This window comes from Aythya marila (assembly GCF_965140915.1).
Source record: "Aythya marila genome assembly, chromosome: 7".
Taxonomy (NCBI): domain Eukaryota; kingdom Metazoa; phylum Chordata; class Aves; order Anseriformes; family Anatidae; genus Aythya; species Aythya marila.
This window is the reverse complement of record NC_139048.1, coordinates 5201184-5224343: the sequence shown is the minus strand read 5'-3', so window position 1 is coordinate 5224343 and position 23160 is coordinate 5201184. Positions and strand designations below refer to the sequence as shown.

At 39.8% G+C, this 23160-nt stretch overlaps 1 protein-coding gene and 1 long non-coding RNA gene across 2 annotated transcripts; both read left to right on the top strand.

The window, feature by feature from the left end:
* The first annotated feature begins 3627 nt into the window (after window positions 1–3627).
* Window positions 3628–7113, top strand: LOC309879970. Its single transcript, XR_014317876.1, has 3 exons — window positions 3628–3861; window positions 4487–4587; window positions 6912–7113. It is a non-coding gene; the product is annotated as an uncharacterized lncRNA (long non-coding RNA).
* A 449-nt stretch (window positions 7114–7562) lies between these two features.
* Window positions 7563–8667, top strand: LOC309880102 (inositol 1,4,5-trisphosphate receptor-interacting protein-like 1; the record flags this gene model as incomplete). The annotated part of the gene is made up of 1 exon (XM_082764633.1): window positions 7563–8667. One exon carries the CDS (start codon window positions 7563–7565, stop codon window positions 8571–8573), a length of 1011 nt encoding a protein of 336 aa, XP_082620759.1. The 3' UTR covers window positions 8574–8667.
* Window positions 8668–23160: the final 14493 nt, after the last annotated feature.

The following is a 23160-nucleotide window of genomic DNA, read 5'->3' as shown; positions in this document are numbered from 1 at the left end:
AATTAACTACTGAACTGTTAGTTCTTTGTGCACATCTGATTTTTACACTTTAAAAGTTTGAAGAGAAACAAATCAATAAATAAGCAACAGATCCTCAGATAAAAACCCAGCTTCTCTTAAACCCTAATACTGGGAAGCATTGAGTCACATGGATGCTGCCATTTAACATCCTACCGGAACATGAGAACAAAATAATTTAAGGGATTTCTAAATTTTATTTTATTCTTTCCTTGCAAGGTGACATCCATTCATTACCTTCAAGCAATGACTTGCAACAGTTTGCTCTAAAACACATTTTGTGAGTAAGCACCGCAGGTGAAGTTCAAAGCACATATCAGTGGGTTCCCAGTCATGCACAGGAACAAATCTGAGAGGAGGAGGAAAATGTCTCTGGCATTTTCAGGTAAGAATTTCCTATGTACTTTTCACAGACTTCCTCTAAACCTCTAAACTCTGCCAACACATGCCATCTGTATGAATAAAAGACTCAGTTAAGAAAATATATCTATCATGAGCAGGAAATGCGCTACTACCTTGTGACTCATTCAAATAACATCTTCAACAAGGATGCGAGTTTCACCTGATGGATAATAATAATTGTGGGAGTATGTTTCACTCCACTATTCAATTTTAGCCCACTTTAGGCTTTGAGTAATTGGACAAGAACCTAATAAAGGATACTACTAATCACCCTCTCTAAATAGATGCCTGGTTCTTCCTGGTATCAAAAAAATACATTTAGAAAAACGTCACTGAAGTAATAAAGAACAAAGTAAAGTGCTGTGGTACTCTTGGTACTAACACAAATATATAACAAATAGGCAAAGGGTCACAAAAATGACAAGCTCATGGGAAAATAAACAAGAGAAACCAAAGTATCCATCCTTTTTACCTCTGTTGCCTGCAGTATTCTCTGATCTCATCATGAACTCCTTTGCTTTTACTATTTGTACGGAAAAATAAAAATAAAATAATAATACATATTAAAAAATAAAATAAAATAAAATAAAATAAAATCCCTCAAAGACCAGAGCTGCATTATGCAAATCTCCAAACCTGATCCCAAGAGCTGAGGTCAGGCAGGCAAAGGGAGTCATTTCTGTCCTGTTTCAGCCAGCCTAGATTTCACTTAGGATTACAAAAGGAGTGCCAGGAACTTCCTGCAAATTCTGTACCTTAGTCAGTAAGTACTAACTTCAGATGGGATTACTTTAACTAAACTCAAACTGCTTGCATGAAGTGAAAAATATTTCATCTACAGTTTTTCCTTAAGTTGATCTTTTCTGTTGTGGTTTTTTTTTTTGTTTGTTTGCTTGTTTTCACTTGGTTGGAAAGGACACTAGGTTATCATCAGTCACTACAGCAAAAGGCAAGCAAGTACATGTGCCTGCACTAATATATTTTCCACACTTTAACTTTTGCCTGGTCGTAAAACTGCATTTTAAAAGATTGTTTTGAGTTGGTTTCCCAGGCTTTGGAAAGAGAAAGGAGACTTGGCTTAGCAGGTCATTCTGTCCCCACCCAGCTAATTCTGCAGAAGATATTGATCTCCTACAACAATATCACTAAAAAAAAATGCCATTACATCTTCTGATTTTCCTCCCTCTTCCCAGCTCTCCAGTGAAATGAGGCTTCATCTCAGTACTGCCAGTCAATAGGGTCTTTCCATCTGTGCCTCAGCAGGCTTTATTCAAATCCAATGGGCAGAGTTATTTTATCTCACACAAGCCATGAAAAGTCTTTACAAAGCTTTTAGACCATCTAAACCTCATGCAGTCCTTCTAGAGTTACTACTTGAGGGAATGTGACACTGAAGCATCCAATTGAATTTATAATACCTTCATCTCAATGTCTTTATACCACATAAGGCATAGGTCAGTTTTCCTTTTCAGAAATATCCTTCATTTGAGGAGAATCAACATATGAAAGGAGATATTGCAATCTGTTTGTTATGAAGTAGGAAAAAAAAAAAAAAAAAGTATATGAAAATATATAAAGGACAATATCTTTTTTTCAATAATCCTAATTCTAATAAACTGATTATAAAACCATGAGTTAGTCTGTGCTTTCTGCAATGACTCAGTCCACAGCTATAGGCATAGCCATCAGAATGACTCAGACATCAGATTCTACTGACACTTTGCTAGGCTTGGTATATACAGTGAGGACCCAAAAATTCCCCAGCCCAAAATTAAACTCCAGAAAGCAGAAAGAAGAATCTGAAAGAACAGAGAGATTGCAAGTTTGTAACCACAATTACCCTGTTGCTCAATTTTATATGAAATATCCAAAAATAAATATCTATGATTATATGGGAACACTGCTGGTTTACAGGATTTTAGAGCCTCAAATATTTCAATAAAGTCAGTAGGTGTACCGAGCAACAGCTGTTTAACAAGTTACACTCCCATTTAACTCACAAAAAAAAAAAAAAAAAAAAAGGAAACACAAATGAATAAACTGACAATTGGTTGTAAATCACACCAATCCAGATGCTACTGTTTAGCAAAGAACAGTAAATTTAGTTCTCTTTATTCTTTGAAACTAAGAGTTGCTCCACGGGAGCTGAAGAAAAGTATAGGGAACACTGAATTTCCATTTCTCAGACAGTTCACTATAAGAATTAACTTGACGTGGAGACATTTCTTAATTTCCTTTGAAAATCCTGGTTCCTGAGTCTACAGAGTCAAGAATCCCCACTTCTGGCTAAAGATCAGAGCAATCTGAGCAGTATATCTCCCCTGGGTTGCCTGAGAGACACACGCTTTGTTAGTTCAGATCTGGTGCCAAACCAAGACCTTCTGAGCTGGGCTCTCCTGTCTGTGGAAGTGCAGGATGATCTATGTGACCAGAGGGGTTTCCTTTGCTCGTCAGAAACCAGGCTCCTTTTCACCACCAGGGTTGGCAACGACTGGTTGAACTGGGGAAAGGATGCCAGCATGTTGTTAGAAATGAGTCAAAACTGCCAATGAGGTGACAAAATGGGAGTGCTGAAGGTTGAGAGATGCAAAGCAATCCTTCCTTCCCTTTCTTCCTCCCACCCTAAGACACACACAACCCACATATTTCAGGACAGCTTTTGCCAGCTGTTGCTGCCTAAGTTTCAGCTCGCTGATGGAGTCCTGTTTATGAGCTCTAAATGAGCTGTCACTTCTCTGTCCACTTCACAATTACACAGGAGCTGCTATGAATTCCAGAGATATAGAAAACCTTTACTTTTTTCTCATATCATCAAAGAAAGCTATGAAGCATTATGGAAGTATGAAGGAAGGACCTTGTAAAGAATGGGCTTTCCAAAACAGATCTGGACAAATCTACATGATATAAATGTGGTCAGGCAGAAAAATTTTAACAAGGAAGGTTGATTTTCACAAAACCTCCATTATAAATCTTCCTTTGGTCTGAGATGGGTTTCCCAGTCCAAAGTCAGAAGAAAGAATCAACTTTCAAAGAACAAAAGCCTTCTCAGAATAACGTTCCTCTCAGAGATTACCTGTGGATCTAAATTCCACTTCAAATCCATCCTTGGAAACAAGCTACCTCCCATGCAAGTTTTTGTCTCTGTTATTCTCCACAAAATGGAAGTGACCCTCTAACAACGTTTGTTTACCCAACAGATGTCCTCAGGCTTTAACTCTCCACCTGATATCGAGAAGAGGATCCTCTGTGCCACTGCACTGAGTTGGCTTCATCTCGTATCACACAGGACTGGGAAGTTCTGATTTACAACTTCTCCCTTCAGCTGTCAAGAACAGGAGCTGTTTTCTTGAACAGATAGAAGCTTACGTAAATAAAAATATATAATATTTGGAAAGTTGCTCTTACTGGCGTAGTTGGCAACACAACACTATTTTTCCAGAAGTAAATATTATAATCTTTTAACTATTTGCTAAGAAATTTGTAGTCATAAACCTGTCTATCTTCAAGAGCTCTACAGCTATTTCTGCTCCTCAGGATTCTCTAGCATTTATTGTTATTACCATTTAATTGGATTTATTCAAATACATTTATTCTGTCTTCCCTGGCTTTCCCTGTAAGGTTTTATAGTTCACACCTCTTCCCATGTGGCCCACTTAATAAAACATGTTTTGTGTCTTATGAAGAAGAGATGGCTTTGGAACTGTGGTTGTTTGAGAACCATCTGTGTCAGCCATATCACACTACTGCTGACACAGCACTGGGCAGTGACATAGCACCAATTTCATCCCTTCATCATTTGTTAGCTTCCTCTTGGTTTTCATTTTCCTTTAAAATACAGTTTGTTGCAGTAAAAGATGAGAAGGGGGAGCTCGCTTCCATCACAAATTTAAAAAGGAGATAAATGGGTGTTGGGAAGCCAGTGTCATTCAGCTGAAATGCTGCTAAGATATCCAAAATGACTTTTCCTCACATTAATCTTTCAAAAGGGTGTTCAGCATCTATCAAGGTTTCTTCTATAAACAGGATTAACTTTTTTTTTATTTTTTTATTTTTTTTACCATTTCAGGTAATGATACTTGACTTGCTGCGCTACATGCAGGGAAGTCTGGCGAATGTTACGATTGTTTGGCAGACAGGAAGTGACTGCATCATTAACACTATCCAGAAGTGAGTGGTGATAAACCCTGGCACGGCAACAAAAAGAATAGCCAGGCAGAGTGACACGAGAACTTGTGGAGTACATTCTGCAGTCGAAGGCAGAAACCCACATGAACTCAAAACATAACCAGTTCAAATAAACCTTGTCCCTTGCAGGCTATAAACAGAAGGAGTTCAAGAATGAATGTATTGGGTATGGCATGGAAGTGAAGTGAGATAAGATGTTTTCTTTCACTACTATTTTAAATAAAAAAAGAATCAAGTGCATTTTAGGTTTACTGTAAGTATGTTTCACAACATAATTATAACTGTAATCTGTTCAGAGAAGTCCAGTTGTAGCTACCATCTTGAAATTATCTTTCAAGAATTTCCTTCTGTTATTATCTTACAGCTCTGGCAGTTTAATTGAGACTGAATGGCAGCTTGCTCTGTTAACATAACACAATATCAGACTTATAATTTTGGAAAGAAACAAAAATGCACCAGATATTTCCTCAGATACTGACATGCCTCATGTTTTAACTTTAAGTTCAATAAGCTACATGACTTTCTGCATGGTGTTCACACTCCTATATGCTGCTTTTGCTGAATTATTGCTGTCATTCCCCTCTAAGCAGGAAATATGAGCCTGTTAATGGATTTACCTTATTTCCATTCAAGGTAGAAACTCAGAAAGGATTGGGGAGGGCAGGGGGAAGCCTACCTATAAGCGATGAAATATCAAAAAAAATTTGTAAACTAAGAATGTGTTCATAAATTAAGCTACATCTGACCTTCCAAAAAGGAAGTATTAACTGCCCATAGACACTGACCTGCTTTATGCATGAATTCTCCCCATCCTAATCCATGTATCCATTATATTCTGGAGTAATAACTCACATCCTATCACACCTAAAATAAACTTTTCTAATGAGTTCAAGGGAATCGGAATATTTGCTTTGGCATCCTGGATATTTGTATTTCATAGACTTAGTCCATTCAGACATAATCAGCAGCAGGAGAACACATTAACCTATCCTCAGTGTTCCTAAACTCAGCAAGTTTGATAACCAAGCACAAAGTACGTACGGTAGCCCAGATAATTTAGAAAAATAAGAATTCAGATCTCAGAAGAATATTATGAGATTCTAACCTATGCAGAGAAAGGTTAAATATGGATAATATTTGAAGTAGAAACACACTGGCCTAGATTGAATTATTTCATCTATCTCAATATTTTTCATATTTGTTTGCCCAAATAATGTACAAGTGATTCACTTTTCGTATAAGGACATCAAAATAAAACCAAAATGGGAAAGTAATTTATGGTAAATATATGAGTCAGGTGCTGACGGTACCAATAATGCAGAGGAGTTTGTATGTCAGCATATAGTGCACGCCTACTTCATATTTTGGAAGCTCAAACAGCTTTCTAGCAGCTGATGATGGCTGGAAGAAAGAACGACTTACATGAAAAGCCTTAAGCTTGAAGAGTTACATTATCACAAACATCTGAGTTCGGATCCTTTTGAGGAGCTAAGCAACCTAAATCCCAATGAACTGGACCTGAGCCATATATCATCGTTAAAATGGATTTTGTATCTCCTCTACCCTAGGCACTAGAGCGAAGTGGAGAGATCTCAATTCATTTCTTTCCCAAGCTGGAATCTCCCTATAAAATAGCACTCTGGAATCTCCCTATAAAATATCACTGCATTAAATGAAAATTATAATTTTGTTCTCCTTAGGTCTATAGGCATGTAGAAGGTTAGTGGAAGCCACTTATCAAGGGCTTAAATGAAGGCTTAAGTGTTTCATTAAGGGTATTAAAATTCACCAGCAGTGCAGTCTCAGTACAGCTGTAGTGCTTTCTGTTTCTCTAGGTTCACCTGGGGACAGCTCAGAGTTATCTGCCATGAGATCTGTGGGCATTTTCTTGGGTGTCTATGAAGCACGTGCCATGCTAATATACTTTTTAAGTCCCACTCTTCACATTCAGAATATTTTCATAATATTTCATAACAACAAGTCACTTTACTTCATGTCTTTGTTATTTTCTTTCTCTGAATGAAATCAATTAGGTGTATCTAGACACATGAGTTTTTGATTTGGAGCACCAGGGCGTTTGGGGATATGCTTGATACTAAAGTTGCACCAGGGGTGTTTTAGGTTGGATGTTAGGTAGAACTTCTTTACTTCTTTTAGGCATTGGAATGGGCTGCCCAGGGAAGTGATAGGGTTTAGTGGAGGACTGGTTAGTGTTAGGTCAGAGGCTGGACTCGATGACCTTGAGGTCTCTTCCAACCTAGACAATTCTGTGATTCTGTAAAAATTATTGACATTTTTCCTCACAGGCATGGCAGGAACAAGCTTCCGGCAGCGCTGGGCACCTCCCCTCCCACACAGCCTCGTCCGCATCCAGAAATGTCTCCTCCAAAACACTGCACTGTCATGGCACATGAGGAGCACAGCGTCCACAGGCTCCATCACCCAAATTTCTCTCCGCAGACGGCTCTGGGGGCTCCCACAGGCCGTGCAAGGGGAGCCCGAGGAACTCCGGCACTCAGGCAATGCCAGGGGTTGTGTGGGGACTGAGGGCAGGGCCGGGGGGCTGTGGCAGGGCGGGGGTGCGGGTGCCAGCACATAGCATATGTCACAATGGGGGGACTGCTTTTAAGGCAGCTGCGGGCAGTGCTGCTTCACTTTGTCCTGAGCCATTGGCGAGGTGAGTGAAGCAGCGGGGGGAAGGCTGGGCTGGGCCAGGGCCGGGGCACAAACACCAGCCCCCCGAGGGCTGCTGAGCCTGCAGCGAGGGCCCAGCCATTCAGGGCAGGGATCACGGCTGTCACCGCCAGCTCTGGCCGCAGTCCCTGCTGCCTCCCAGCTCCCTCACACCCTCTCCTACCCGACTCTGGGGGTCTGTAGCTCCTGCCCTGGCTCCCTCGGCCGCCAGCCAGCTCCCACCCAGCCCCACTCACCCCTTTTTCTCTCAACTTTTGCAGACCATGGTTTCGGAACTCTTATTCGCGTTGACTTTCTTGGGCTTAATTCAGAGCACACAGAAAGTTTGCGATGAACTGGATGCGGCTACAACCGCGCACTTCCAGCAGCGTGCAGAGGAGCTGCAGGCTCGCATGATGCAGCTGCTGCTGGAAATGGAGCAGAGGGAGCAGGAGCACAGCTGGGCACGTGTGGGAACCCTGCTCCTGTCACTGCTGCAGCAGTGGCAGTTCTGGGTCGTGACCGGAGAGATCGTCCTGTTCTTTGTGCTCTGCTGCATGCTCATGAAGTTCTGCTGTGAGCTGCGCAGCAGAACCAAAAAAGGCATCTCAAGAAGCAAGGAAGACGACTCCTCCGAGGAAGACCCTGATGACATTCTGGATGCCCACCGATTTCTCAATGAGTCCCTGCAGTGGCCGGTGAGGAACCTGGAACAAACGTGCATGGTCGTGGAAGAACTGGTGGACAACCTGCTCACCGCCTGCCAGGGCCTCCCCAGGAACAAGTTCATGCCACAGCTGCAGCCAGCCATTGGGGTGGGCAGCACCTCCGGTCCCACTGAGCGTGACACCATCTACCGCCTGCTCGTGCCCCTGAACCCACCGCCCGGGCACGCCTTCCACCTGGAGCTGGGCACCGAAGGGGAGAGACTGGCCAGGAACTCCTGCCTCCGCGTGGAGCTGCAGTGCCTGTGCACACGGGAGCGGATCCTGGGCGACGTGCTGTGCTTCCTCCACCGTCCTCAGCACGAGCTGAAGAACCAGGACGCAAACCTCCTGGACACCCTCTGCTGTGGCTCCTACCTGGATGTGCAGAAGACGGCGAAGTGGTTTCAGGAGCTGGTGGCAGAAGCCTGGGAAGCTGTGCCTCAGTCAGCCTGGCTGAAGCTCACGATGCTGCCCTCCACCCGCTTCTGCAAGTTCAATCTCACCAAAGGCTCCAACAAAAGCCTCTCCATCGAGCTCGTGCTTGGGGTGAAGCAAGACGATTCGGACACCTACGTGAGCTTCGAGTAGTCAGAGGCCGGCGTTCACAGCAGCACGAGGTGGCCCCAGAGCTGCGCTGTGCCAGAGATGCTGTTCTTCAGGAAACACCTCGGCATGCTCGGCACACCTTACACCTCCGACATCTGCAGCTTTAAAGATGTAGCTTTAAATAGATATAAAATAACAAGAATATAAAGCATCAAGACAGCTCCCTTATATCATCAAAAGAAATTATTCCTCAAAGAGGCCAGCATTAATCCAAGCTGAGATAGGGTCTTCAGCGATTCCTTCTTTACTTTTGTGAGAATTAGTCTTGGGGATTATTTTACTGCTGGTTTTCACTGGGGAGAAAGCAGAGGGGAGAAGGGAGGGTGGGGGGAGGCTGCTGCTATTGTCAGAAGTTAGTTGTCAGAACTTTTTCTGGAAAACACTGATAATATAAACAACCTGATGATATAATCTTGTAGTATCCTTGTGTTAAACTTATGTGTCTTCACATTAAGGAGTACTTTCAGCCCTTGAAACCCACATATAAAGCCAAACTCATGGTTTGTTGAAAACTCTTCTTTGGGGAAAAGAGAGAAGGGTTCAAAATGCCATATTTCAAACAGTTGCCACACAAGCAAATAAAAGCTTACCTTTTCTGGGAAATGTCATATAATGGATTTAAAAGATGAACAAAATCCCAATGTTTATTTAGTCTAATGGATAAAAAGGACAAACTCATTGGCTTATCACAGCGGTCAATTGTACAAGAAGCTGAAATAGGTTGTTTCTGACAGACAGTGAAAAACAAGAATTTGTGCTCAAAATAAAAAAATTAAAAAACAGCTCATGTATTTCATATGGAAAAGCCAATAATAGTCCTCAACCAAACTTTAATAAATAAACCCTCTGAACTAGTTTGATTATACGTTGTTTTCAATTCTTACAATGAAACCTTCAGTCTCACTCACTAAAAGCAAATTTGCCTTAGGTAGCTGGGAAATGGCTGATGTACGCAGTTTGAACATTCAGTCATTACCGGTAGGACAATCGAGGGATGACTCTTTCATTTGATAGAATTATTGTGATAAGTCTGCAAATTCTTACTAATAGTAGACTATCTAAGTCTGATTTGTGAATGTGATTTACAGAATCCACTCATATTCTGAGAAAACTCAATATCACTGTTGGAAAAATGCACAGTTCATTTTATATATTTTTAGTTACCTATTAACAGTTGAAGCACTGATAGTCCCTGTGTATCCCTTATAATAAAACTTTCCCATTATACCATAATATTTCTTCTTTAGATTTAAATGGTATATTGCAGGACAGTTCAGTAAAACGTGGCTTCACTACATAGTTTATTTGGTTTATTAATTTACCGTCATTCATATATGCCTCTTGCCAGTGGGGAAGGGCAGTATTTGTCATTTAAACTATATGATCTATCCCCTATCTATTGAAAGTGTGTTTTAACTGGTAATCTGTTAGCAGGATGGCTGAAGGGTAAAATATTTGTCTGCTGCTAGTTAGCGAATGTCGCTCCATCTTTCTTGCGTATGCTTTCTCAATGGATAGGTGAGGTCCCTTACAACTTAGTGGGAAGCACAAATAGAGACTATCATAGCCTAGCATAAGGAATACAGAATGGGATCTAAAGTCTTGACTACAGACTGAACATAAGAGGATAAAAAATAACCTTCCCTACTCAAACACTAAAAAAATATCCAAATTTCATTAGAAATGGTTTGCGGTACCTGACTGCTGTGGGACTCTCCAGGTCCCCACTGACTCTTTTTCTTAAGATTCTAAGAACTTCCACAGCAAAAAGTCTGTTGTTTAAAATGCCTGAGACTCAAATATGGCCTATACAGTTGCTACTGAAGTCAGACTAGGCCAACCAACACTCAAACCTGCATGTTGGTCCTGAACTACCCATAAAAACATACCTAAACTAACAATAAACAAAACCTCTGCACAGAGAGGCATTCAGGATAATGAATTGATGATCTGTAGGTCAGAAAATACAGATTCACTCAGACCTAAAGGAAAGGAAGAAGTTCAAAGGGCCCTTCATAAGAGGTTCTCATCCCTATTTTCTTCCATTAGAATTGCCATACTTGAGCAACTACATGGACTTCACTCTGAAAGAGAGAGAGACAGGCAGTCTCTTCTAGAAGAAAACCAACACACCACTATGCTACGAACTATTCACCTTCCAAGTAACAGCTCTTTCTGTATTTTTTTCTACTCTTTTATGCTTTTTTTTTTTTTTTTTGATCTTATAACAAAGATATGGAAAACAAGTTCTTAATCTTTCAAGCAATATTCACTAATTTCTTTCAATTCATTCTAGCTTCATAATAGTGTTGTACCAAGGCCAGTCCTGTGAGATTGCATGATTGTCAGCTCATATATAATAGCTATATTCTTGGCAACTAGATACATTACCTGTAGCACATAATATAGAGAGAAAATTTCATTTTTATCCTACTCATTAATGGGTTTGTTTCCATTTTTTCTATGCTTTAACCAATTATCTTATGATGCTATTTCTTAATCCAAAAACTATACAAAATTGGAAGAGAAAGTAGAAAAATTGTAATCCATTGGATTATCCCTTGTACACTGGTCCTGATGTTCCTCATCGTCCTCAACATTTCTGCACACAGCTTCATAATCTTTGAAAAAGTATTAGAGGCTATTTAGCTCAGAACTTCACAAAGCAGACCAGAAAAAAGAAAAAAAGAAAAAAAAAAAAGGAAAGATAGAGACATCTGAATTAAAGACTGAATGTTCAAGGAGCTCTGCTCAGCTGTTGGGCTTATTTTAAGCATTAGTATGGACATTTTTAAACCTATAAAAACAACAAATGCTGAAAGTTCTTTAAGCCTCAGAACTGGGTAAACACTGTTTATGCTACATTGCAAACTGCTTCAGAAAAGGTGAAAGTTGTCTTGCTTTGAATGTACACTAAATTAAAACACATAAGGAAACTATTGTGCTTGCATTCAGTAGAACAAAGTATGTGTTGTAGAGTATATTCCTCAATAATTCAAACTTTAAAAGGTACAGCATTTCAAGCCTTAAAATAACAAAGCTACACTCTTTCAGAGGTTATACCACATGGGGGTGTTCATTTCCTTTTGTCTTAGTTGCATAAACTCAAAGTCAACCCTATACAGTAAATGATGTCTGCCCTATTGTCTTATGTAAACACTCTTTTGTTATTCTTCATTGAAAAGCTGTGTTTAAAGAAAGCTCTGTATGAATTCCAATAAAGAAACTAGTGTAAGAAAACTGGATTCATAAAATGAATTAGAACAGCTCTACTGTTTCATCGACTGGTGCTGGAAAGCCAGCAAAGTCAGATAATATTTTATTTGGAGCTGAAATGAACTGTTGTGAACTCTGACAAACCAGCACTTCAAAGCATTCTGAACATACTGCCACCAGCATACGGAAATTTATCGTGACTGAGAGACTGACTCTGACCCTGTTTACATCGTCTTTACTCTGCTGACTTCAGCTGGATGAAAGATCAGAATTAAGTCATTCATGGCTATCTCTGTTCTTCATGATTTACAGAAACATTAAAAGAAAAAATAAAAAAAATAAAAATAAAGAAAGGGAATCATGCTTGATACATATATTCTATTCTCAACAAAGTCTGGATCACAAAAAACTCAGACAAAATACTAATTTACACCAGGACAACTTCATGGGTGGCCCATGCAGGAATCAAAAGAACTGATGAAAAGTAAGATGTCAGTTCTGGTGATATTGCTGAATCTTTAAAAATTTGTATTTCTGGGAATGAGATATAGCCCACTGCTACACAGTCCACGTGGTTCCATTATTTTTATTTAACCTTAGAAATACTTCACTGTAGCTGAATTAAAACATAAATGGTGGTAAAAGTATTCTAAAGCTTTAATATTTTTACACCCTCATGCTTATTATGAATTTCAAGGAGACTAGCATATTGCAACTTGACATTATTACAATGATAATTTATTAATGATTTGTATATTTCAGTATCCCTCTGGTTCTCCTGGGATGACATCAAGACTTATTTGTGCTTTGTATTTCACAGACAAAGTATAGACTTTTTTGTCCTCATAAATCAACAGAATAATGTAATTGCTGAACGCACAAAAAAAAAGCCAGAACATAAGAGGCTTCATGTACAGAAGGGTATAAATTGTATCAGTAGATATCCCTAAATGGATTTTTTGGATCTTTTTGGATCTTTTTTTTGGATCATTTTGGATCTTTGCAGGTTTTTTTAGTCTATCCTGTGCACAAAAGTCTTCAGACACAGAAACATTTCAAAACTTGTGAAATTCCTTGATGGCACACAAGTGAATTAATAGTAGATACGGCGTAGCCGCTAAGAAGAATTCAAAGGGCTTTGAATCTTTAGATCTGATGTGTAATTTAGCTGACACATGGCACGTGAAACTTAACATAAAGTAATGCAAATTGGTTACAGAAATGCAATTCAGAAGTAAAAAGTGAAAGGGGAAAAAACACAGAGAGGCTTAATAACACTGGACACCCAATAAAACAATCATAGAAACTGGTCTGCTGCCAATACAGCACAAATATACATGTCCATGAAACTGATAGAGCAAAAATTCCACCACCACCCCACAGGGGAGCAGTTCTAATCTTAGCCATAGCTATGATGTCATCAAAAGTTATTATTTCATTCCTGATTTCCCCTCCCCCCCAAAAATGAGCACAGCCAAGACAAATTGCACAATGAGATTGCTCTCACTACACCAACATACATTTATGCCAATTATGTGGTGGCCTGAACATGGATTAAGGTGAAAAAAATGCAGTATTTACAAAAGTTATCAACATTGTCAACCTTTCAACAGTAGAGTCCATTATAGTTTTGAGGTGACCTGTCAAGGCTTGGGGGACCATCCACATATCATCCCTGTACAGAGGACAAACACAAAGCCTGTGTACCATTTATCTCCTACTTACATCTCTTTTGATGACCTTCTGCATAGTGATTAATTTAATTCTTGATCTATTTGTTCAAGCCAGTGCTACCTCTCCAGCCCACAAACTGGCAAAAATAGAGAAATAAGGGAAATTTTGTCTCTGCAAAATGGTAAATTATTGGAGTTAGTCATTCATTTAAAATACCATTTTGAAACGTCCCTGGAAATTATTATTTTCTTAATCGCTTCCAAGTCCCTTCAAACTCTCCTAGATAGTGTCTCTCTAGTGGGATTTCATAAAACACTATTGTCTCTCTGCCATTTTATGAACTTTCTCAGACAAAATACTTTTTCATTTCTTTTAGTCCTACTATCTCTAACCATTCAGAAACACAGATAACGATGCCAAAACCAGCAAAGAATCTTACATTTCTATGTGCAGGATGAGATAAGTGCTTAACCCTGCCTCTTTGCAATTAGAGCTTTGCAATATGACATTGCCTTGGTAGTTTAAAAGTTCCTTTCATAGACACACCACTGTAAAGCACTTTTGCAAATCTCTTGATGAATCCCAGGTTAGTTGAACTGTTCAATTATAGCTTTATCCTAATCCTACTAGCTAAGCATTAACGCTAGCAACCTCCCACATCCTAATCCTACCCACTTGACATTGACCCACACTCTGTCCCAAATGTGTGTGTTAGCATAGAGCCATGCAAACAACATATTAATCAGGAATGCAACAGGAAAGCGAAAAGATGTGTAACAGAGCAGTGGTGAATGTTTCAGTAAAAAGATGCTATGCTCCAAACACAGATTTGGCACATACAGGCTTAAATACAGCTAATGAAATAGCATAAATATCTACACAAATCAGCTGAATTGTTACAATTCTTGTAACTAAGCTATTAAAAGGTGTCTAGAGCATGATTTAAAATGAGGGAAATCCAGTCTGAGGTCAGATTGAAACTATTAGAATTAGATACAGACACTGAAAATAGAAAAGCTTATGTATGATAGAATCCCATCCTCTATAATTCACTGCATATTGGGAAAATGATTCTTTCAGATCTGCTGTTGACAGCTTAATATTCCCAATGATAACGTTGTCAGGTGATAATACAGAGTCAGCCTATTTGCTTTGATCCAAATGGAAAGTTTGCATTGACTGCACCATTTGGAGAGAGGTTCTGTTTGGAAGAGAATTTCAGCTAAGCTGAAACGTTACCTGAAAAACATTTGATTGTGGTCAAGATAGAAGGGCATCAACTTCAAAAAGGCCCAGGCTGCCTTCCCTGAACAATTCCTGAACTGCAACTGAAATTCCCTCTCCAAAAATATTACTGACGCAGCCAAAAGCACACAAGAACCACCCTAAAGAACCTTGTATCCAGTTTTTAAAATGAGTGCTATTGTCATATGTATTCTCTCAAATTTCAGGAACATGAATATATGGCTTGTACAAACTCTGGTTTAAACATCTCTCCCCATCTTTCCTTAGCTAACCACAACACCAATGAAATTCCTCTAGGTTTCTACATCCATACAGCTAAATATGCTTTCAATTATTTTCCTGGCATGGTAAAAGAAGAATTTTCATAGACTAAGGTCTTTATGTCAGGATAGTAAAAAATGCGTCTTTTTGAATGACATTGATACTGTTCTGTTGCTTAGCGCCTGATACAGTGATTGCAATAGTGAAAGGCTGGATTGTCCCTGTGGGTACTTAAGGAGAGGGGAGGAACTGAGCAGCACTCCCCATCCTGCACAGAGACTGATAATCATTCCCTGCCTGTAGGCAAATGGTACAGAAGGAGAGAGAGAAGAGTAAAGTAGTGCAGAGGCATGATTTTCCTCCTCAGCTACAAAACAGCCTTTGGAGAAGATAAGTGTGCCAGAAAATCTGAAGAATGGTTCATAGTAAAGAAAATTTCTCCATTTTCTAGGGAGCTCTACACTTCAGTAGGAAAGGTCAAATAGGAATGGTCAAGTTCTACGCTGAACTCAGGACTAATCCATTTGTGTCTTCAGGAGGTCTCTTGCCATGAAAAAACGCCGTAAAGGCTTTCAAGCCCAGTGAAGTTTATTTAACCTGAAACAACAGCCAGGGCTTTTGGCTAGCAGAAAAGTGAGAAAAAGTGATCCTTGTCTTCTTCTAGGAGCCAATGGCTGGTAATTCCCTGTCATATGCCAAATTTCAGTCTTATGCCTCATATTGATGTGCCATTGTGTCAAATTCCATGACATTCCACGTCATGTTTCTATTTCCAGCGTAAGGTGCATCGCAACATCTTGCTCAGAAAATTACCTCATCATTATAGCACATGCTGAAACTGAGGGATTTGAGCTGGTGGGCAATGTGGTACTAACAGCTAAAAACCACCAACACAAACTGGAAATTGAATTTGGAAAATAACCTGACTGTTTTGGAGATCACTATACATTAGGTAGGACTCAGGGATTAATCTGAAAATTGCTTTCAGGTATTATGTTTACTAAAACTGCTTTCCTACTTTGACTGAATTGCAGAGTTATTATCACCTACCACACTGAGAAGATAAGCTGTAGCATTTGTAACTTGAGCATTATTCATATCATACGGATTTCATTAAGAGCTTCCATATGATACTCCAGTGTTTGCAAGTACGCACACGTGCCTCATTGGTCTGTGTGTACATCATCAAATTACTTTGCTTTTAATTGCAAAACTAAGGTTGGCTTTGTGTTTAACACAGGCATTCTGGAACTATCATTGTTGTGGGGATAAAGAACAGCATAAAAGCAACTAGATATCCTGAAATTCAAAGTACTGCTGTGACTGTTAAATACACTTAGAGTGATGAATTAATTGGAAAAAAAAAAAAAAAAAAGTAGCACCCTTTTTAAAAAAATAGTAGTACTGCACCATCTAAACACAATAAACCATTTAATAACATAGAAGCCTGAACTTCAGCAAGGAGGAAGACTACAGGCACTGCAGTTACCAGGATCTGCTTTTGGCAGCACAGTGGAAACAACAGATCTCCGATATATTTCTCATTAGATTATGATTTTTTAATTTTAACCCTAGCATACAAAGTTGGTGTTTTGTACTGGAAATCCAGAGTTGGTAGAAGAAAAAAGATGTCTAAGAACTGCAGCTTCATTCTTCCAAGTCCTGGTGCAGCTGAAGTCCCAGTGTCATTTCCTCACAGAGAGGGGTGGCACCACAGCCTTCTCCTCATTGACCCCCATAGGATTCATCTTTAAAGGAGTTCCATAATAAAACTAGCTGAGTTTTGTCTACTCTTCTTACACATCATGTTTTAAAGTGTCTGGCTGTACTTACCTTCTTGGACAGCAAGACTGTGTGTGTGCAGAAAACCAAAAACAAGAGCAGAAAGTGCCAGCTGTCAACAAGTCTCTGTGGAGATGATATTTGAAAGAGGCATTCAATCCATTCAGGCTGCCCTGCAGATTGCCACTGAAATTGCTCATTACCTCAAGCTTTCGCCTGGATGTATTTTTGCTTTCATTGCTCGTCACCTGTACTAGTTCCCAAAACTTAAAGGACCGTGTATATTTTGTTTGATTTGACCTGACAGTGCCCTAAAGGTGGATGACTACATATTATCAGCCCGCTGGGAGTACTGTATGAAAGGCTACAAAGATAGAGCTATCAAGTCCACATGAACTTGGCTCAAATATGTTTCTTTCATGTAGAAATGATAAAAGGCCTGCAGAGTAAAGGTAGGTCATGCATCACCGAAAAGAACAGATGAAAGTTGTCCCTTGCACAGTTCTCCCCTTCGACAGTCCATTCTTTATTGTAAGTACACCTTATGTCACTACCTCTGTCACTGCCACTAACCTGCTCGTGTTAATAAAAAACAGACTGACACAATACTGTTCTCATACTCATGAAGAAAACATCTATTGATTTCAGAGTTGTCCATGGCTGCTAAAGTGATGTTGGGCTTAAATATTAACATACAAATGCTGGGCTGCCACAGGTTTTTTTCAAAGGAATTTTTCCACATGGTCTTCTCTTAAATTTTCTGGTGTACTAAGAAATTTTCCAAGCCTGTGTTAAAATCCCATCTAACTCGCCAGATGAGATGGCCTTCTCAGAACTAGCAAATGTCACACACTAAGAAGTGCAGTTAAAAAGGAAGTCAAAGAATGAACCTCTCTAGATAGGTAACAAAAGTTCTCTTGCACTTTACTCTGCCTTTACTAACTTTGTTTCTTCTTTATGAATGCTATGTTTCTAAAAAACACAGGTGGTTTGTGTTTTCAGTTGTGCAGGTATATAACATAGCACATACATGTTAAGTGAATGATAAAAATGATAGATTTATTACTTCAAGTTGTCTCATTGATATATTTTATTACCTGTTTTTATTTAGCATTGCTTATTAACTTGGTTATTCTTCTTACTTCCACAGTTCTATTATGTACATGAATATTACTGGGTGAGCCAGTGAGTGGCTATGCTACACAACAGACTTTACAACTAGAGTATTTCTAATACATGTAACTCACACCGAAAATCGATAAATACACACATGCTATGTATGTATGTGCCTATATCTCCACATGCACAAAATAGTTGTGCACGCTCACAGATTAAATAGGAAGACATATTTCTGAAGACTTCCCCAATTTCAGACAAGCTGCAATACTGCCTAGGTCACCAGGGTAAGAGTGAGAGATGTGGGGAGGAAAATTATTTTTCCTCAAACCAATTTCACAGCCCCTTCTGTAATGTAAATCTGACAACAGTTCCCATCACTTTCATTCTTTCTTTAAACATTCAAACTTCTGGTTCGCCTTCTTACCCTCAAAACTTATTCATAGGATTTTGGAAAAGTTTCTGATCCTGGTAGGGCTGCCAATATCTGGTGGCAACTTCTGCATGGGCAGAGATTCCCTGCAGAGAAATGGCACTATTTCTCTCTTCCCAGAATACTTTGTACCCTTACTATTGTGCTCAGTGTGGGGTTCCTGGCCAGGAGAGCATTTTGTCCTCAGTGTAATAAACTCTAGCCCTCACATTTTCCTGTTTATAATCATAAGATTTCTGCTAACAATAATAACGTCAACATTCGGAATTTACAGAACAAAAGCCACAGAGATTAAGTCCTCTAATTAATCCACTGAAGGGATAGTCCAGACACTGCTGCTGGAGATAAATTTAATATTTTTAAATAATAAAGGTATTTCCATAATATTGCAAACAACCAAAAACTGACTAGCAACACAAACCCCCAGTGCTCTTCAGTAGATCCAATGCACAGACACAGCAGGTGTTTTGAAACAGCAATGCTCAGTGCTCAAGTGCTCTGCTCAGAGCTACCCAAAAGCGATTTTAAAAGCCAAGGCAGCGTCTTTCCATCCTGATACAGGGAGATACGCTGTCACACATGATAAAAGCATCCTCCCAAGCGCAGAAGGCAAAGGCATACATATCACATGAGGTGGTTCAGACACTGGCAGTACCTAACTGGGACAGTCCTGTGAGACACAGCTCTGAATGGACTCAGTGGATGTGTTAGCACAGTGCAGTGCCAGCTCCAGTGCTGCTGTGCTGTTTCCTGAGAAGGCACAACCAGCTTGCTCTGTAGTGAACAGGAGTCTTTCTCCTGTCCTTTAATGAACAGGAGACTTTTTGAACAGGGTCCTTTTTCACCCAGCTCAATGACTTGCTATGAGTAAGAACATTACATCTTCTTTTAAGCATATTTGGTCACTGTTGACTTTTCCAATATTGGTGCCAGCATTTCTCATCTTGTTGGAAAAATTTTAAAAACCACAGTGAAGACCCTGGCAATGCTAGAATGGAGGTTTTATGGTTGTAAGAAACCTAAAACTATCATGTATTCTTCTAACACGTGTGTTTGGGAGTGCTGAAACACTGATTTCACCCACAAGTAGATGAGCTTTTTACTAAATTCCACTCCCCTGCCCTCAGGAGTTTTCTATCTTAAATGACAAAAACAAAAGAAGCAAAAAGAACAGAGTAGAACTAAAGGGAGAAAAAAAAAAGACTTCCTTTGTCCCATTATTTTGTCAGCAATTGTAAACAACTTTTATTGTGACAGTAAAGTACCATGAAAGAGCACTGAAGAACTTTATATAATATCCTAATTTAACACTAACTTGTTTTACTTCTCAGTAATAAAATCTTTCTTCTGACCTTCAACAAATGCTGAAAATGCCTTGCAGTTGCTCTATAGCCTCTTACGGGAGCCTCCGTAAGGCTGGGGAATGATATATAACCCTAGAGTACTGGTAGACTGAAAAAGCTTTTATTCTTATTTTTAATAAATATACTGGTAAATATTAACCCTGGCTCTACTCAAATTAATATTAAGAAAAATATCTTGCTAAATGAAGTGTATGGAAATACTTGAGACTTTTGCATTTGTTCATTAAAACAAATACACTTTGGAGTGCCAGTATTAAAATAAGGGATGTGTTTTTGTTGGTGAATAGGACCAGCAGTCCTGCTTAGTGCTATAGATAAGTTTGAAAAGAAATGATCCAAAAGTTATAAAGACATTCAGAGGCCAGCAACAGAAAGCTCAGTACACACAAACCTCAGCTCCTGAGAGTAGACTTATCATCCAGCCAGCTGAACTACTACTGGGAAGAGTTGAGAATGAGCAAGTAAAACCACTGCAGTGGACCAAGCAGGGGTTCTGGGGTGGTTTTTGTTCTCTGACTTGGAACAGTAGGTTTTGAAAGCATTTTTCCATTACAAATACACAAAACAACAACAAAGAGGCCCAGCTTTCAAGTCAATGTATAAATATCAGCACTTGGTTTTGAAGCTTGTGGTCCTTAAAACCTTATATTTTATTTTCAAACAGCATACCCCCTGCCAAGAAGTTACATTTTTTCCCTCTTTAAATAAGCAGCTAGGGTAATGGCATGATGAACAAATTTCATTTCTTTCTGCTCAGTTTTTTCCATCTTTAATACAGCCTCCAGCAGGCCAGATGGCACCAATGCAATTGCTAGTAAGTCAATACATCTGGCTGCATTCCTGAAATGACAAATCTGATGGATAGAGCCCCAGCTCCTATACAAAGCCTCTTTTCAGAACGCTCTCCCTGGTACTTGTCTGCTCTAAGCAAAACCTAATGTGTGAAAACAAAATAAAATTGAGCTCTTTCACCACCCCACGCTAACGTTTCGTTTGCAGTGTTTTCATTAGCGCTGCTCGCTCGCTACCCTGCTCCTGCTCCTCAGCCCACGTCAGCAGGGAGCTCTGCTCTGGGCACGGGACAGGGCTGGTCGGTGGCCCCCATGCTCTGCCTGCACTGGAGCTGCTCACGGTTCAAAGCAGGTTACAATAAACACTCTGGGCTTTTCTCATGAAAAGCAGCAAGATTGTTTAGGAAGTCAGCCTCGAAGAGAGAACACGCTGGGAAAGGCAGGAATGAAGCAATTGCTTCTTTCAGCCTCTGTAATCTCTCATCAGGCGAATTATGAGATAGAAATACACGCGACCTCTTCCCATCATCAGGGCAGCAATCTGTCAGCAAGGTGCTGCGCCCAGGCAGCATATATAAGGCATCCACAGAAGGTACAAGGACTCCTTAGCCTTGCACAGCATCTCTGGATTATTTACACATCCACTAGTACCTGGAGGTGGCCAGTGTGACCAGCAGAAGGATCCATAACAGAAAGCTACAGGCCACTGTGTAGCAGGTGTTCGCCAGCAATTAGGCAGCATTTGGTCTTTTTTTTTTTTTTTTTTTTTTTTTTCTCTCCTTAAATATAATTTGGGAAAGCAACTACCACTGAATAAAATGCAAAGGCACAAAGTGTGTCACTGCTCCCAAAGAAGAGCTACTCTTCCCCCATAGCTATTTTGCAAAATAAAGTACCACATGAGGAGCAGGGCTCCTAATTTGTGTCGTGCCATGTTTATTAATCACTGATGCATGACAGAAGTTATTTCTACGTTCATGAAGTCACTGCCATGATAAATATCAAACAACTGACAGTTTCAAGTCCCAAAGTCCAGGTTACTTAAACAAGAAGTGGCTGAAATTCTGCTCTCTAGAGCAGTCTGTGAAACATTCGCCCTTAAAAATGAGTGCCTTGCCTCCTGAGTAAGCCTGCTGAGGTCATTGAGATGGCTCAAGGAGTAATGAAGGCTCAAGAAATCAAAATACACAATCAAGAATCTAGAATCTGTAAACATGAATCACAGTAATTAGCAGCTAGTGGAGACCCACGACATCCAAGTGGGTTAATCTGAAATGGTTCCATCCCAAATACAAATCATGCTTACGATCCTCAGCAACCCCATTGAGAGCATTTCTGTCTGCAACCTGAGCTGAATGCAGTCTCGATCCAGAAAGTTAAGAGTGCAACAGACAAAAAAGCCTGATTTATTTGGTACAGTCTTCGGGCATAAGAACAAAAATGACGACAGCGAAGCTTTTCCAACCTTTCTACTACGCACCCCAGCTATGATTCCTTCAGAATTAGACTTTATTCTTAAAGGAGCAAAGCAATCCAGGCTGAGCATGTCAACACGCCTGATGCAGCTCTGCTCTCCTCTCTGGACAGATAGCACTGGGCATCCACGTGCAGATCCTCTTTAAATACTCCTGCTTTATTCCATATAGCAGGCAGCTTTCAGGATTTATTCTACTTCAGCTATACCCCACTTAGAGAATGAAACTACTTGCACAGGGACATTTTGTGTAGGTCAGTATTGTCAACATTAAATCTCTTCTTAAGTTGATGTCATTGTGTCAGCTTTTTCTACAAATAAAAGTGATTGCAGCCACAGCTTGCACTCAGCATCAAGGATGTGCAGCATGGATACAGCACTCATCCACATGATTCTGTCCACAGGCTGGCAAAATATATCACAGTATCCTCAGTCCATTTCCCATATGTGACTGGGGAAGACAGGAGTAGATTTTCTTTTTGTTTTTAATTTCTTACTAGATAACGTGTCTAGTTCTATCAGATTCACGTTTTTCAGCAAGCAGTGAAAATAAGATCCTTGGCCTTATCAGTAAATTATGTGTAATCAAATTCAGCATTACTTTAAAAAAAGCAGTGCAAAGAATACTTCAAATACCTCAAGTATGTGCAGCCAACAACAGAAAGAACAAAGCATTTTTCTTTATCATACAAACTGAAATATGAATATCTACACATAAATACACATATGTAAACATCCAGGCAATTGGTTGCTGTATGCTTTTATCAGAAACAGAAAGGATATCTCAAAGTTTTCACCTTATGATAAAAAAACACAGAAGCCACCACAGACATATCACAGCCTTGTTTGCTCTAGTGAAGATTTTCAGACTTATGTGCATACCTTTTCTTTTTTCCCCTTAATCTGATCTGAAAAGGCTCATGCTTGGATATCACCTCCATACTCTCACCTTGAGCTTTTAGCTTTCACCTCTGAAGGTGGACTCTAAAGTAGTAGAAATTACCGGGAACTTCTGCTGCTTCTGAAGTATCTACCATGGTGCAATCAATAAGAGAGTCCCACTTCCATAACCTGTTATACTAAATACCACCAACCATCAGAGATCTGTACGACAGCCTGGAAACATTTTCACCTAAAACATTAAAATGAAACACTGGTGATTATGGAGAGAGCATTTAGAAGAGGGAAGAATCAGTGGGCAGTAAGGGAGACG